At 36.2% G+C, this 14,181-nt stretch overlaps 1 protein-coding gene across 1 annotated transcript; it reads right to left on the reverse strand.

Moving 5' to 3' along the window:
• Nucleotides 1–2,489: 2,489 nt before the first annotated feature.
• Nucleotides 2,490–13,880, reverse strand: tshr (thyroid stimulating hormone receptor). The gene is made up of 10 exons (XM_077740935.1): nucleotides 13,634–13,880; nucleotides 12,286–12,357; nucleotides 11,696–11,770; nucleotides 9,017–9,091; nucleotides 8,368–8,439; nucleotides 7,763–7,840; nucleotides 6,709–6,777; nucleotides 5,984–6,061; nucleotides 5,466–5,654; nucleotides 2,490–4,191 (listed from the first exon to the last, which is right to left on the reverse strand). Exons 1-10 carry the CDS (start codon nucleotides 13,792–13,794, stop codon nucleotides 2,769–2,771), a joined length of 2,292 nt encoding a protein of 763 aa, XP_077597061.1. The 5' UTR covers nucleotides 13,795–13,880; the 3' UTR covers nucleotides 2,490–2,768.
• Between the last annotated feature and the right edge of the window lie 301 nt (nucleotides 13,881–14,181).

A 14,181-nucleotide genomic window follows, 5' to 3' on the forward strand; every position in this document is an offset into this window, starting at 1 on the left:
GGGTCGCAGGGGGTGCTGGAGCCTATCCCAGCTGACTTCGGGCACCGTTGAATTGTTTGTAAGTATCAGCACCTTTAAATATGTTTTTTTCACATCACTATGAATAATGTTGAGAACAATTGAAAAAAAAATGGCATTCTTCTGTTGGTTGTCCACTTAAATATCAAGCACGGATGTACAATATTTTTCTTTGTCATCTCGACTAGGCATTTAACACAAGAAATTTGATTTTTACATGGATGGGATCTACTTGAATTCCACATTTCTGCCCAACTAATCCGACGTCTGCAGGCTTGTCTGTCTGCTTGCCATGTGGTCGCAGTCTCACAACTAAATTCTCTGTGTTTCCTTGTGGGTAATCATTGCCTGAAGGTGTGGTGATGTCTGGGATTACAGCTAAAGTCCTGGTTTGTGAATAATTCTGGAGTTTGGCTGTCTCTTCTCCACTGTTTCATAATTACACCACAAAGGAATATTATTCAGGCTATGGGATATAAACTATGAAAAATTCTTGTGATTAAGGGGGTCTTTATGTTATTTGTGGCTATGTCGGGGCTGCGTGTCTTCCAAAAGGCCTAAAAAAAAGAAAAAATCGCATTTACACGGGCCATCACGCTTTCACCTGGCCAATCTGGGTGGGCCATTCTTTATATTGCCAGATGTACAGAACTCTGTAGAGACTAAACTGGAGTCTTGTAAGATGCCAGGTAAAACAGTAGATATAAAATACAACAGATTTCCTGACTTGTACTGATAGCCACTTAGTGGTTTATTCAAGTAGCTCCTTCACTTTCTAGAGCAAAGGTGGCCAAACCGGTCCTCAAGGGTCGCTGTTGGTGCAGGTTTTTGTTCCAACAGGTCAAGCACAGACACTATAACCAATAAGATTTCTGCAGTAAATAAGATGCACCTGATTGGAACACACTGATTGCACTTGTAGGATATCAGATTGGTGACAAGATGTCCTCTTGATAGGTTGGAATCAAAATATGCACCCACTGTGGGCCTTTTGTGGAATAGTTTGTTCTAGAGGTTTTTATGCAGGAGGCGGCAACATGACCCCTGCAAGAGTCCAGGACTACTGAGCCATGGAATAGTGTGGAGAATGACGTCATAACAAGGATTTTATGTTCACAAGAACAAGAGTTGGATGGTGAGTTGAAATACACAACCTCTTTTGGAGCTGTCAAGGTTAGAGTAAATCTCTCAATGCTGATTGGTCCGAAAACACTCTCTGTTTTACTGCAGAAGGATAAACTGATTTTAAAAGAGAAATATCATTGAAGTCTGGCCGGATACTTTTAAAGGAATGGCTCTGGTTAACTTAGAGAATTAGATAAGAGGAAGATGGAGTGAAATCATTCTAGTTGTTATTTCAGGGCAGTTTAATATGATTTATCTGTTTTGTTAGGAGCAAGAATTTCTGGGATGCTGTCTTATATTTGTGGTAGTTTTATAATGTGTGAGTTACAGTTCAATGACAGAGGAATGTAATTAAATGACATCACCTCTTGCTGATAGTCTCTTCTACTGTATGCGTGGCATCTTTCTTCTCTACATTTCTGCTTTATCGCGACTGTGTGGCCGTTTCAGCAATTTACTAGTGTTTTATGCATGGTTTGATTTCATCTCATTTTCTGGGTCATATTTGACAATTTGAGTCATGCAAAATTTGGATATTATCTTCTCCCTCACCAACACACGGCCAGTGTGTGTGTTTGTTGCCGTATATTTGCTTTGATAACTGGCAAAATGATTTGTACTGATTGTTTAAGTCATTTTTTCTCCGTCAGAGGATGGAAAAATAACGCTTTTTGCACTGGAAAAATAACCATTGCATTCCAAAGCGCAGAAGCTCTGACAGAAAATATTTGTGGTTATAATAACTGTGTGCAATTTATTCTAAATTGCTCATCGGTATATATGCCATGTGTTGACGTTTGTACTTGGATTGGAATTTCTTGCTTCTGCAAACTTTAATCAAATTATCTGACAAATAGGGAATTTGAGAAGGCAAAAATATTGTAATTTTAGGACTTTGCCTAAGCTTGAGCTTCCAAGTGTGTTATCCTCACAAGGGTCATTGAAATAAAAAATATGTACACACTCAAGTTTTATTAAAATATATTTATATACAGCAAAATAGCAATTTTATAAGACTATTGTAAATTTACAAGAACTTCCTTGAAGTTGTACTGTCACAAAAAAGTGAAATTTGCAGAAATATGTTTATATATATATTTATATGTTATAGAGAACAGTCCTTTTAGATCAAGATTATGCAAATACTCAAAGAATACATTCTATTATGTTGCAACTCTAAAAATTTCATCTAAAAACACAATTCAAAGCAACACAGTGATGGAAATTTTCACCATAACTACATGGATAAATGTCATTTTTTTAAATTAAAATACAAATCTGAATGTTTCTCATCAAATCACATAAGAAAATAGCTTTAATTCATATATACACGTCATAAAATAACACATGAGGATCAGTAAATTTCTCCTTGTGTTCAATGCCAGCCACATTGTGCCTCAATAGACCTCACAGTTGAAGCGATGATGTCAACGTCATACTTCAGTGACATTTGATATTCTCCACCAATTTGGAACTGTAAAATCCACATAGCTGAAATCGTGAAAACAGCTGAAGTTGGAATAGAAGCCTGCTGCCGCGTTCTGTTAAATATTCAAACAGATTTGCCGGCAAACACTCCAAGGCCTCACCGCGCCTTCCTTTCAGCACTCCGGCTGGTGTTTAGCTCACGTCTCCAGGTTCTGGTTCTTTTCAATGTTGCTTTGCAGACCGATCACCGGTTGGTATGTGCACTCGGAACACTTCATCGGGTCAATAGTTGTGTTTTTATAGCCTGGAATTCTTCCTTTTCTGTTCCCGTATTTGTCTTTACGGACTTGTGATGTCCCACTGCTGCCTTTAGAGGAAACTGTCTGACCCCTGAACAGTTGTGCCTGCCGTTGACACAAACCAATTTTACTGAGAAGGATGAACACATCTCCTCTGAAGGCTTTGGTGAAAATAGCGTAAAGAAACGGATTTGCGCATGAGTTGAGCGGGTAGAAAAGCACTAATAATATCTTAGAGTTGGAGACTGTAATGAGAGGCTGGTCCAACACTGCTGACATTGCGTAGAAGGAAATTGGTGCCATGCAGAGAAAATCAGTAAAGATTAAAACTGCCATACGTTTCGCTATGTTGGTATCCTTAGACCCGGACCGGTATTGAGGATTGTGCACTGCGCAGTAGATCCTGACATAGCAAGCACAGATCACAAGGAAGGCCATAACATTGAGAACTAGCACAAAAATGACGTAAACCAGAGCTTCAGTGGAATGGATGTCCATTGGCAAACATATACTGACCTTCTGGTAGCTGCTTACCCCAACAATTGGGAGTAGGGCCAGCAGTAGGCAGAAGATCCAACCCCCTAGCATTACCGCAGCTGCATGGTGCAGATGCAGCTTGCGATCCAGCCGCATTGCAAATGTGATGGCGTACCATCTCTCTAGTGTGATCACTGTCAGTGTGTAGACAGATAACTCACTTGCAAATACTGTGAAAAACCCAGCTAGAGCACAGCCGGGCCCAGTTTGCCAGTCAATTGCATGGTTAAAGTACTCTGCTTGGGTATGGAGGTCCACCGAGGCAATAAGGAGTAGGTAAATACCCATACAGAGATCGGCAAAAGCCAGGTGGCACATGAGGAAGCGTGACACGGAAAGCTTGTAGTGGCTAGTCAGCAGGACTAGGAGTACCACCACATTACCCAGGATAGCCAGCAGGCTTACAAACCACACGGACACCCGCAGAAAAGCAAAGCCCATTATGTCCTCACATGGGTTGAACTCATCGGGCACTGGCTCACATATAACCTCCTCCCCCTCATCACATACCACGTAGTCATATCGATTGTCAAAGTCTTGACTGGTGTCCTCTTGAGGGTTTATGAGGGTTTTTCCAAAACCTACATCCTCATCTGGATGTCCCCCAAAGTAAGCATGGTAGTACAAGCTATTATGGAATCCATCTCGTTGATCACCACTGTTTGGTTCTTCTGTTAGGTTTTCGACCACATCTTGAAGGGAAGGTGTGTAATAGGGCGCCACGGATCGCTTACGGTGTTGGTCATAGAGGGCAGTCAGGTTGCAGATGATGTACTCCATAAATCTGAAAAACATGTAATGCATCATCTTTACATAAATATCATATTATTGTTGTAACATTTCCAAGTACAGTGATACATCTACTGACCAATACTTCAATTTACAAATTTTTCAGGTCATGTATAGTATAATTGTTCCAAAAATTGGGGCCTGGTGGGTGTGACCTTCCTGTGTGCCGTTTGCATAGACACACTTGTCTTGCATGGGTTTTCTCCGGGAACCAATTAATTTTGTAAGTAGAGGTATAAATGTACTGTGCTGTATTTTCATAGTTGTACTTAAATTAAGGTGTGACTGTTCCATGGAGGGATGTATTTTTATGTTGCTTCCATAGGTGGCAGAGTTGTTTACTATTTATATTGTAGATAAAGACTTTAATGTAATGATTCACTGATTATCATTATTTTTATGAGGTGGTTTGGACCTAAATCAAGGTGGGGGAATTGTTTTTGTTATGACCGCTCATAGACGGCAAAAGAGGGTAGTTTTTTTTTTCTAAAGCTCTGCTAGGATAGCATACCTGTCAACTGGTACGTTCTCGCCGTAATTGGTACAACTGAAAGCCCATTTTTATATTGGTACGCTGTACACATGAAAATGGTACGCTAAACGGTGATTTTGAGAAAAAAAAATAAATTAAGGCACTTTCTAGCCATTTTTCACCATCCGCCATTGTTTCTTCCCGGAAACGCATGTCTGCCAAGTGATATATGTACCGGCGCCTCTGATTGGCTAAAAAAAAAAGATCATGATAAACATTTCGTTTTGTAACACTTTCACCATGTGATTTCCGTTTCCTGTTCCCTTGTTTATGTTTACTTTCATTTGATCAGCTGTTTCTGTTTCTTCAGCTGTTGTTCGTGATTTTTTACAAAAAAGTAAAGTGGTAAGATTTTCCATGTATTTATACATATATGTAAGGGCGAAAACAAAATTTGGTAAGATCACAAATGGTTCGAGGTTGACAGGTATGGGATAGGTTCCATTCAACCAGTGACCTAAATGAGGACAAGTGTTATAGATAATAGATGCATTCCTATTATGAGAGTCATATAGCTGGCTTAGTCGTGGGCCTATAATAACAACACTGAACGAGACTAGTTACATCCACAGTTTTTGACGTGAGACATGAAAAAGTAGGTTCAGTAACAGCCAAGATCCACATTATATAAGATTACACAAATCAAATACAGTTGTCTGTGTCTCTTTCATATTGGAATGCATAACAAACTCTGCAGTTAATTTGACCAATGTGAAATCAAAGATTTTGAACCTCACCCCTTTTTCTTCTTGAGATTTTTGAAGCCACAGCAATGGCTGGGATAAGTGAGGTTAGCTTTGGAGAGGTGCTTGAAGGTTTTGATAGGTGGTAATTTCTTGAGGGCCCACACATTTTGGGCCTTAAGCTCTCTCAGGGACTCCATACCACTGGTGGGAAGGGATGTGAGGCCTGTCTGGGATATATCGCTGTGGGATGGAAGAAAAAAAGGGTGGCGAAATGTGGATAGTTTCTGGTTCAGCAGATATTAACATTATACATTTAAATTCTTCTCATGTTATATAGAAAAGCAGCAACAAAGCTGGTTGCCAGTTGATGATAATTCAATTTCATGTTAAAATCCGACTCCTTGAAGATGACTTGAATGAAGATAAGTGATCGCAAATTTTAACAATAATGATTGTATATGTCCTTACCTTAGTCACACACGGGTTTATTGTTTGATACTTTTTCCTTTCCCCTAAATTCACATGTAATCCACTTATGTGAATAAATATGCAAAGTGTAGTGAACTTACAGAATTATCGGACCGCTGATGACACTGGCAAAAGCGCTTTCATCCATCTTGGTTAAATACGTATTCCTGTGAAGATCCCTACAACAAGAAATTCCATGTAGAAATGGTCAGGTCATCTTCCAAGTCAAATATTTCTTAATCACACTGCAAAATATTACAAATGACACAATAGAAGACTACTTAAAAACACTGCATCCTTACCACACACCTCTTCAATCTAATCAGCATAATTAAACAGCAAAGAGTTCTATTTTTTAGGTATAGATGAGATAAAAGTGTAAAAATTATACTGTATATTGAAATATTCTAAATGAGTGGGGACCAGCAAGCATTTAAAAACAATACAACCCTAATTAAGCTAGGAGATGACCACCAAGAATCCAGTATTCCTTGTTGGAACTCTTATTACAGTCCTTCTCTTTCCCAAATTGGATGAATATTTTCCCATGAGAACTTGAGCAGACTAATCAAAAGCTTGGCTAAGTTCTGTTTAGAGTATATATTTGAGAAGATCCATTTGCAGTAGAAAAATATGCATGACACATGTCAGCAGTAGTTTCATCCTCCACCAGTTGTGAGGTCTTGAAGTGCTGAGCAATGTTGTCAGAGAAACTAGATGAAATGTACTTCGTTTTTTTAGATATGAGAAGTTGGAATAAGTCAAATTTTCTGACATTATCTAACTGTGGACTCATTAATTAAATATTTAACAGGATTTGACATACACTTGATCCAGTTTTGTTCCATTGAATGCATGATGTTTGACCTCCCGGAAGCCATTACCATACAGCATCCTGAAATACAACAAAAAATAGTCAATATTCCTATTATAAAATAACATTTCATTGTTTAAATCAATCCCTTAAGTTATAATAATGCATTTAATGTGGTGCATTTCACCATGACGTCTTGTCTAGCTGTGCATTTTTGTGGTTTGAAGACTTAAATTTCCTATAACTGCATTCACTATTCACTGTATTTAATTTAAAAAAAATCTCCTTATGCTCTAACCACATGTTTATGAATGGCTGTTGTGTTTGAGTATTAATGCAATGTTCATTGCTTGAACATGTTTTTAAGGGAGCTCATTATGATCTGTCTGGGGGTATTATTTTCTTACTAAATGTAATGTGGTCTAAGGTTTAACATGGACTTGATTTAGATTCCAACTATTTAGGGAACAACCTTATCCTCTACTATAGTTTTTTTTTTTTTTTGGTGACTAATAACATTTTAATCAGCTGGTTATAGAAGATTTCCATGCATCCTGGATAACTCCGAGCACAATAATAGCTGTCATGGAAACTTAAAGCAAATATGTGACTATATAGAAAGGGATTATTTTCAAATAAAATGCTCCAATTAGTAATCAGGAGTGGAACTATGCCCAATTTAAAATCAATACCGTGACTGCTTTAATAATGGTTTGCAATTGTGATAATTTAATACAAGAACTCTTATTGTTATGCTTATTTCATCTAAGAACACAAGTATTCACTTTTGTTGTTCTACAAAAGTTTGCACATAATTCTCATAGAATCAGATTGTGCAGCTTTTCTCATGTTGCAAAAGTTTCCATTTACTTTCTTTTTTATATCAAAGAAAAAGGAAATATATTAATTAATTAGATGCTCATTTATCTGTTGAAAATTACCAATAGTGCATTTTTCTCTACCCCTATATTTTGCACATTGTATATCATCAAATTCCTTTAAAAACGACACAAAGCATATAAATTCAAAAACACTGTGGATAGTATTTGTCATTCAAATATCTCACAATGTCAGTACATCATTGGTGATGCCCCGGAAGGCATTAGGTGGGATGACAGTAATGTGTGGCTGATCAACAATTTCCCTGCAAAGAAAGAAAACAGAAAACATTAAGTGCTGCTGTAAACATACATATATTATAGTCTTCACTGGAAAGTTGCTCAGACATGGCCTTGATAGAAGATTGATGCCTCTCCATTTACTCTATAGCTGGAAAATAAAAGTGGCTAGAGAAGTTGATTGAGGGAATGACTCATTGGCAGAAAACCACACATTTGAAGACTCACGGCATCTTGAGAACATGCACTCCAAAACAAGTGCAACTGGCCATTTTGAGTGCTTGTGTAGCATTTTTTTTCTATACACTTAAAGCCGCTTGAGAGGTCTGATGGTGGTCAAATTTTGTTTGGAAATCAACTAAAGCTGCCACTCGAAGCAGGAAGTCACTAATTTGTCTGCATGTCTTTTCCTAATTGTGTTGTTACTTTGAGAATATGTCAAATAGACAAGAAATAATATAAGATAGACGTAGCTTCAACATGGATAAACCAAGCCAAACCAGACTTTTGTACAAAAAACAATATAATGGATCAAATTAGTGCGGTTACTTACAGGATGAAATTGTCAGTTGAGTGGATCTGGCCCAATTCAGGAAAGATTCTAAGTCCTGTATTGAAAATCCCCCTGTTCAACAAAAAGAATGGTAGAACAAATTTGAATTACTTTTTTCAATATGCCATACACAATAATTTCATGTATATTGTCAATATATTACTCCTATAAATGATTAAATGGGGCCCCCTAAAATACAGAACTCAACCCAAAGGGCTACAAAAAAATGTTAAGAACTTTTTGGCCACCATATATTATTATTTATATTTCAATGTGGATGTCACATCTGAGATTCAAGAATAAGGAAATGTAAAGTATTTTTTTTAGCTTGTAATAAGGGAAATTGTAGCCTTGCTTTTCATAAAGGTCACTTTTCATTGACTTTTTATAACTTCATAATGTGTATTTCTGTTAATATGAATATTTACTAGTATTTATCTGTACGTCTAATATAGCAAACAAATAAAATTGGGAAAAGAACTATTTTCAAACTTGTTTTTAATGTAAATAAATGCAGTATTCAGGTGAACCAAGTTGAAATCAATTAACATTTTCTCAACAATTATTACATGGGGGGAAAAATCCCATTTTTAAGTATAATGTATAATGTGTAAACCCTTATATTTTGCATACAATAACAATTACTCACAGATATTTCAGGTTTGGGAGATTCTTAAATGCTTCTGGGTCAATGTAGGTTAAATTCTTTGCATTTCGGATTTCTCTGAGTGGAGAAACAAACAATATTATAATTAAATCCACAAGAATAAACAAAAATCCAGAGACACTGAATTGAAAATGTCTTTAAAACCCGCTGGAAGAACTGACCTCAGTGTAGGTCAGTGGGTAAGAGAAGGGAAATTGAGTACCGAGAGCCAAAACCAGAAGTAGCAATGGAAGAAAAAAGTGTTTCATTGGTGTGTTTAGTTTACTCTAGTTCACGCCGGCTGGACAGAATAGTTATGTTATGTCTAAGGGCAAATGTGTCTTGGCCTCATTCACATCCTGGGTAAGGAATTGGCTCCTTGCAGGCAGACTTGTATACTTCCTAATATGAAAAGCAGGGGTTGTACATTATTATGATGGCTTGCTTTAACATAAGACAATAAATTATGAATAATTGCAAGTCTGTGTTCTGGTCCGCTGCATCATTTTGTGTGGCCTGGGTAAGTAAATAATGAGTACCGACTTTCTGTTTTAGGATCAAATTAAAATGGAGAGTGTAGATGTATTTTAAATTTCCTGATTTTACCCCTTTTAAATCAATAATTGTAATTTTTTAATCATTTTTTTCTGTGTTATTAGTCCAAAAATGATTTTGTAAAATCTAAAAAAATATATATATAAAAAAAAGTTAAAATAAACATTGTTTTAGACCTATAAAAACCGAATATTCAGGGTTTTTAAATCCAATTCTTTTAATACATTTTATATAAAAAAATATATAAATATTATATCTAAAATGGTCCGGCTCACATGAATTGTGTAAATTACTAATTCCTTGACAATAGGCTATCGTACTGCATTTTTTATTTTATTTTTTATTCCATCTGTTATGCTATTTTTGTTAAGCCTAATATGGTCTTGTAGTAAAAATACACAATATTATTAATATATCTGTGACTAATTTCTCTTTCTATATATTACAAGACACTCTATAGTGGAATTTCTATTACTTTCGTCTGTAATGTCCCTTTCATTTCTCTTAGGAAGGCCAAGTTTGTGGTTACTGAAAACAAGACTCCTCCAATCATCTGTTTATAAGTAGAGCCTCAGATCTTCAGCTGCTGTTGGCCTCCTCAAGCAGTCGAAAGGAAGCAGCGCATTAATTTGTGTCTGACCCTGAAGGAAACCTGAGTGAAATGCAATTATTTCATACACCGCACCAATCAGTGGCAAACAGGCCTTAGAGGTATAAAATAACACCCCTAGAAAACAGATACCAACCTCCAGCCGGTTGAAATAATCGGTTCTTTCTGTATTTTTGTTATGTGGAAGAAGTTTGCCAGATAGTTACAACACATACTTAAGCAGCAATTTACCAGTAAAGCATTTGAAATCATTAATTTATGTCATAATCATGTGTCACTGTTAATTATAATTACTACTGAAAACTGGGACACTAAAACACCAATTGGAGAGTTGTGATCGATCAAATACTAAGTTGGAGTGTTTAGACCACCTGTGTCAAAGTGGCGGCCCGGGGGCCAAATATGGCCCGCTGCATGATTTTGTGTGGCCCGGGAAAGTAAATCATGAGTGCCGACTTTTTGTTTTAGGATCAAATTAAAATGGAGAGTATAGATGTATATTAAATTTCCAGATTTCCCCCCTTTTTAAATCAATAATTGTAATTTTTTTAATCAATTTTTTTCTATTTTTAGTTCAAAAATAATCATGTAAAATCTAAAAATATATAAAAATAAGATAAAATAAACATTGCTTTAGATCTATAAACATATTTAATATTCAGGGCTTTTATTCCAGTTCTTTTAATCCATGTATAAAAAATTAAAAAAAATCTAAATATTATATCTAACATGGTTCGGCCCACGTGAAATTAAGTTGACGTTAATGCGGCACGTGAACCAACCCGAGTCAGACACCCTTGGTTTAGACTCAGGGAATTTTGGAGCTCAGTGTGGAGAGATAGTTGTTCCGGATGGTGTGTGGGCCACCTGGAGGTAACATACGTAGCTCTCCTAATTGAGACACAAGTACACCTTGCTCAACTTTTCCTCCTGAGTCACTCCTGTCGGAGCTGGAGCATGAAGGAAAGAGGGGAAACCACATTGTGGCTGCTGTTCATCTCCTCCCTAACGTCTCTATTTGGCTTGTCTTCCTCGAGCAGCTTTCAATGTGGCATAGAAAAAAAACATTCTACAGCACATCCCTGCCTTGCATAATACCCAATTAGTTTTGCTACTTGACTTTAACGTCAAATACAGTATATAATACTACATATATAAAGTAAACATGTAATGTACGGTGGATGAGTGGTTAGTGCGTCAGCTTCACAGTTCTAGGATCCTAGGTTTGATCCCGGGTCGGAATATGTATGTTCTCCCCGAGCTTGGTTTTCACTCCCACATTTTGAAAATTTGCATGCTCAGATGGGATATGCTCCAGCACCCCCTGCGGCCCAGTGAGTATAAGTGGTTCAGAAAATGAATAGTAGTACTGTTAAGTACAAACTCGATAGATGGTAAGCGGCTTTTAAAGCTGCAATTGATATATTTTCTGTATTTTAACTGGAATTTAATACAGTAGAACAATTTACCAAACGGGGATCAATAAAAAAAATACTTTTCCCTTCAAATATACTCACATGTGGGTGACTTTCTCCAGGTTGTGAAATGAGTTCCTCTCTAAACTTCGTAGAGTCACATCTACTGATATATGTCTATAAGAAATAATGGGATGATTGTATTTATAATATATTTTCAAATACACAGATGTAGTATCAAAATGTACAGGTATTTTTCAGTTTTCTTTAAAATGTTTTTTTCTAAACTTACTGATGATAATATTTTAAATTAATCTAATCTGCTAATAGTCACGCTAGTAGTTAAGAAGTCCCTTCAAATGGTATATTTAGAATTATATCATATTTCCTATTCAAATAACATTTTTATTGTACCGTACATTTTACCCTAGACCTTACATTCCTTTACAAAGAGCCCTAATTTAAGCAAGGCTGAAATATCAACTTTGAAAATCATCTTGCGGTTAAAAGAGCACAGTTGGTGTTAAAGCAAAATATGAATGCTTCCAGCTGTAAAGCCAAAGGTGATGCTCAAGCAGAGTGTGCAAAAAGTGTCAGCTAAAAAGAAAACAGGAGGAGAAGAGCACCACTTAAAAGCTCTTTTACTTCGTTTTTTTAAGGGACTAAAACACAAAACAAACATTGTTACTGACATCTTGGAGATGTTGACCATTTTGGCAAAAGCATCTGAAGGCACAGACGACAGATGGGTCTCGAAAAGCCACCTGCTTGGAATAAAAGGAAAGACAAAAATAAAGTCATTAGAAAACTGCATTGATTCAAGAAATAATCCATTTTGATGGATCTCAAAAATGTTAACCTTTATGAGAGTAATCCTGACAATCATGTTTTACTTTTGATTGGAAGTGAATTGATAGTTTTTTTGGATATTCCTAATAATGGTTGTGATTAAAAGAAAAGCTTATTTTAACTGTATTTGTTAAAAAGGTAGGATACACACACCTTGAACTTCATACACGAACCAATTCGCATATATAAACAACATTGGAAAAAAACATTTTCAATATGTTTTTATTTCCAGAATGAGAAACTTATCATAAAATATTCTGAATGCCTCCCATGTATTCCCAAAAAAAGTACTACCATACCTGCGTTTTTGAGAAATGTGCTGTCAAAAGTAAATATTATATTTAAACACAAGAGCTGAATGGGTTAAGAGTCATGCTCCACTGAATTTTTGAGGGTGCTTTTGCTTTCTTTTCCACCTTTCTGACTCTCAGTAAGACATGAAGTAATGTTTCTTACCCTCAAACAACCACAACTTACTGTAAGTGTCCAGGCTCAATATATATATCTAAATATCACATGTATTTATTTGCATACCATTTCTTCTTTGGTAAAATTCCAGTTCTACAAGTAAACTATGGATCTGGTACAGATAAAAATGATGAAAATTGAAATAAAGAAAAATAAATAGAAAATATAAGTCAGTTAAGATAAAATTCATATGCTAAAGAACCAAAAACAGATAATTTTACATAGTCTGAGACAAAAACTGATATAAAAATCAACCTTTACAATAAAATACAATTTGGATGGCACTACTAGAGCATTATGCATTAAAATTAAAATTAATATCATTTTTTTAATAGTCTACCTTGGCTTGAAACCAGAATATGCCATACTATAATATAGAAAATTATTTATAATATTAAAGGGTCACTTTCTATGTATATAATATAATACAGCATTGACATAATACTTTTTCCTATATGTGAATACTAGTTTTGTTACTATGTACTATATTCCACGTGAATAGATCACAAACTGAACACAACATTATTGACTTTTGAGAACTATTATAGCGAAATGGGGGGGGGGGGGATAATATGACTACTTCACAAATTCTTAGAGTACCATGTGGGAGCACTTTGGGGGAAAACCATTGTACAATCATTTTCCTAGAAAAGTGTGCTGAGAAAATCATAGCATTTACAGTCAACAGCAATAAAAAACCTTCACATATGAAAATGTACTCACAGTGTCTCAGTTGTAGCTGGAAAATTGGGAATCATATCAATTCCATGACAAGAGATAGTGTGAGTCCTCCATTCTGAGCAATCACAGGCATTTGGGCAGGAGTAAGCATGGCCAATGGTATTTAAATGGAGGATAAGCAAAGCGCATACTATAACGTGCATGTTGTCTTCTTTCTGCAAGCCCTAATCCTTGCAAAGAACGCTAACTTTTCTCTCCAGGGTCCCAAGAGGGTCCGTGAGTGAGCTTGTAAAAGTACAGGGATGCTGAAGGACAGGCAGCTGGAGCTTTTTACTGACATTTGGAGGTGGTCTTCAGCTGGAGGGTGGATTTAGAAGGCACTCTTGTGTTAGATTGGAGAAAAATGCCCAACCCCTTGCTCATTATTTGGGGTATTATGTTACCTACTACATTGGAAAATACATAATACCTAACTTTTATTCAATCTTGGAGGTGAATTGTAGTGTTTCCAAACCAGTATGCTGTGAATGATGGTCTGGTGTGCTGCTGGGAAATTACCTGCCAAAAAGTCATACAATTTCATTAAATGA

This window comes from Stigmatopora nigra, chromosome 2 (assembly GCF_051989575.1).
Source record: "Stigmatopora nigra isolate UIUO_SnigA chromosome 2, RoL_Snig_1.1, whole genome shotgun sequence".
NCBI classification, from domain to species: Eukaryota; Metazoa; Chordata; class Actinopteri; order Syngnathiformes; family Syngnathidae; genus Stigmatopora; species Stigmatopora nigra.

Bases quoted from the DNA above. Each gene is read 5' to 3' on its own strand.
- tshr (XM_077740935.1), bottom strand. From the start codon at position 13,794: ATGCACGTTATAGTATGCGCTTTGCTTATCCTCCATTTAAATACCATT. The intron at 12,358-13,633 runs GTGAGTACATTT...TATTCCAAGCAG, and splicing joins CCAGCTACAACTGAGACACT to GTGGCTTTTCGAGACCCATC. The intron at 8,440-9,016 runs GTGAGTAATTGT...TTTGTTGAACAG, and splicing joins CTCCCAAACCTGAAATATCT to GGGGATTTTCAATACAGGAC.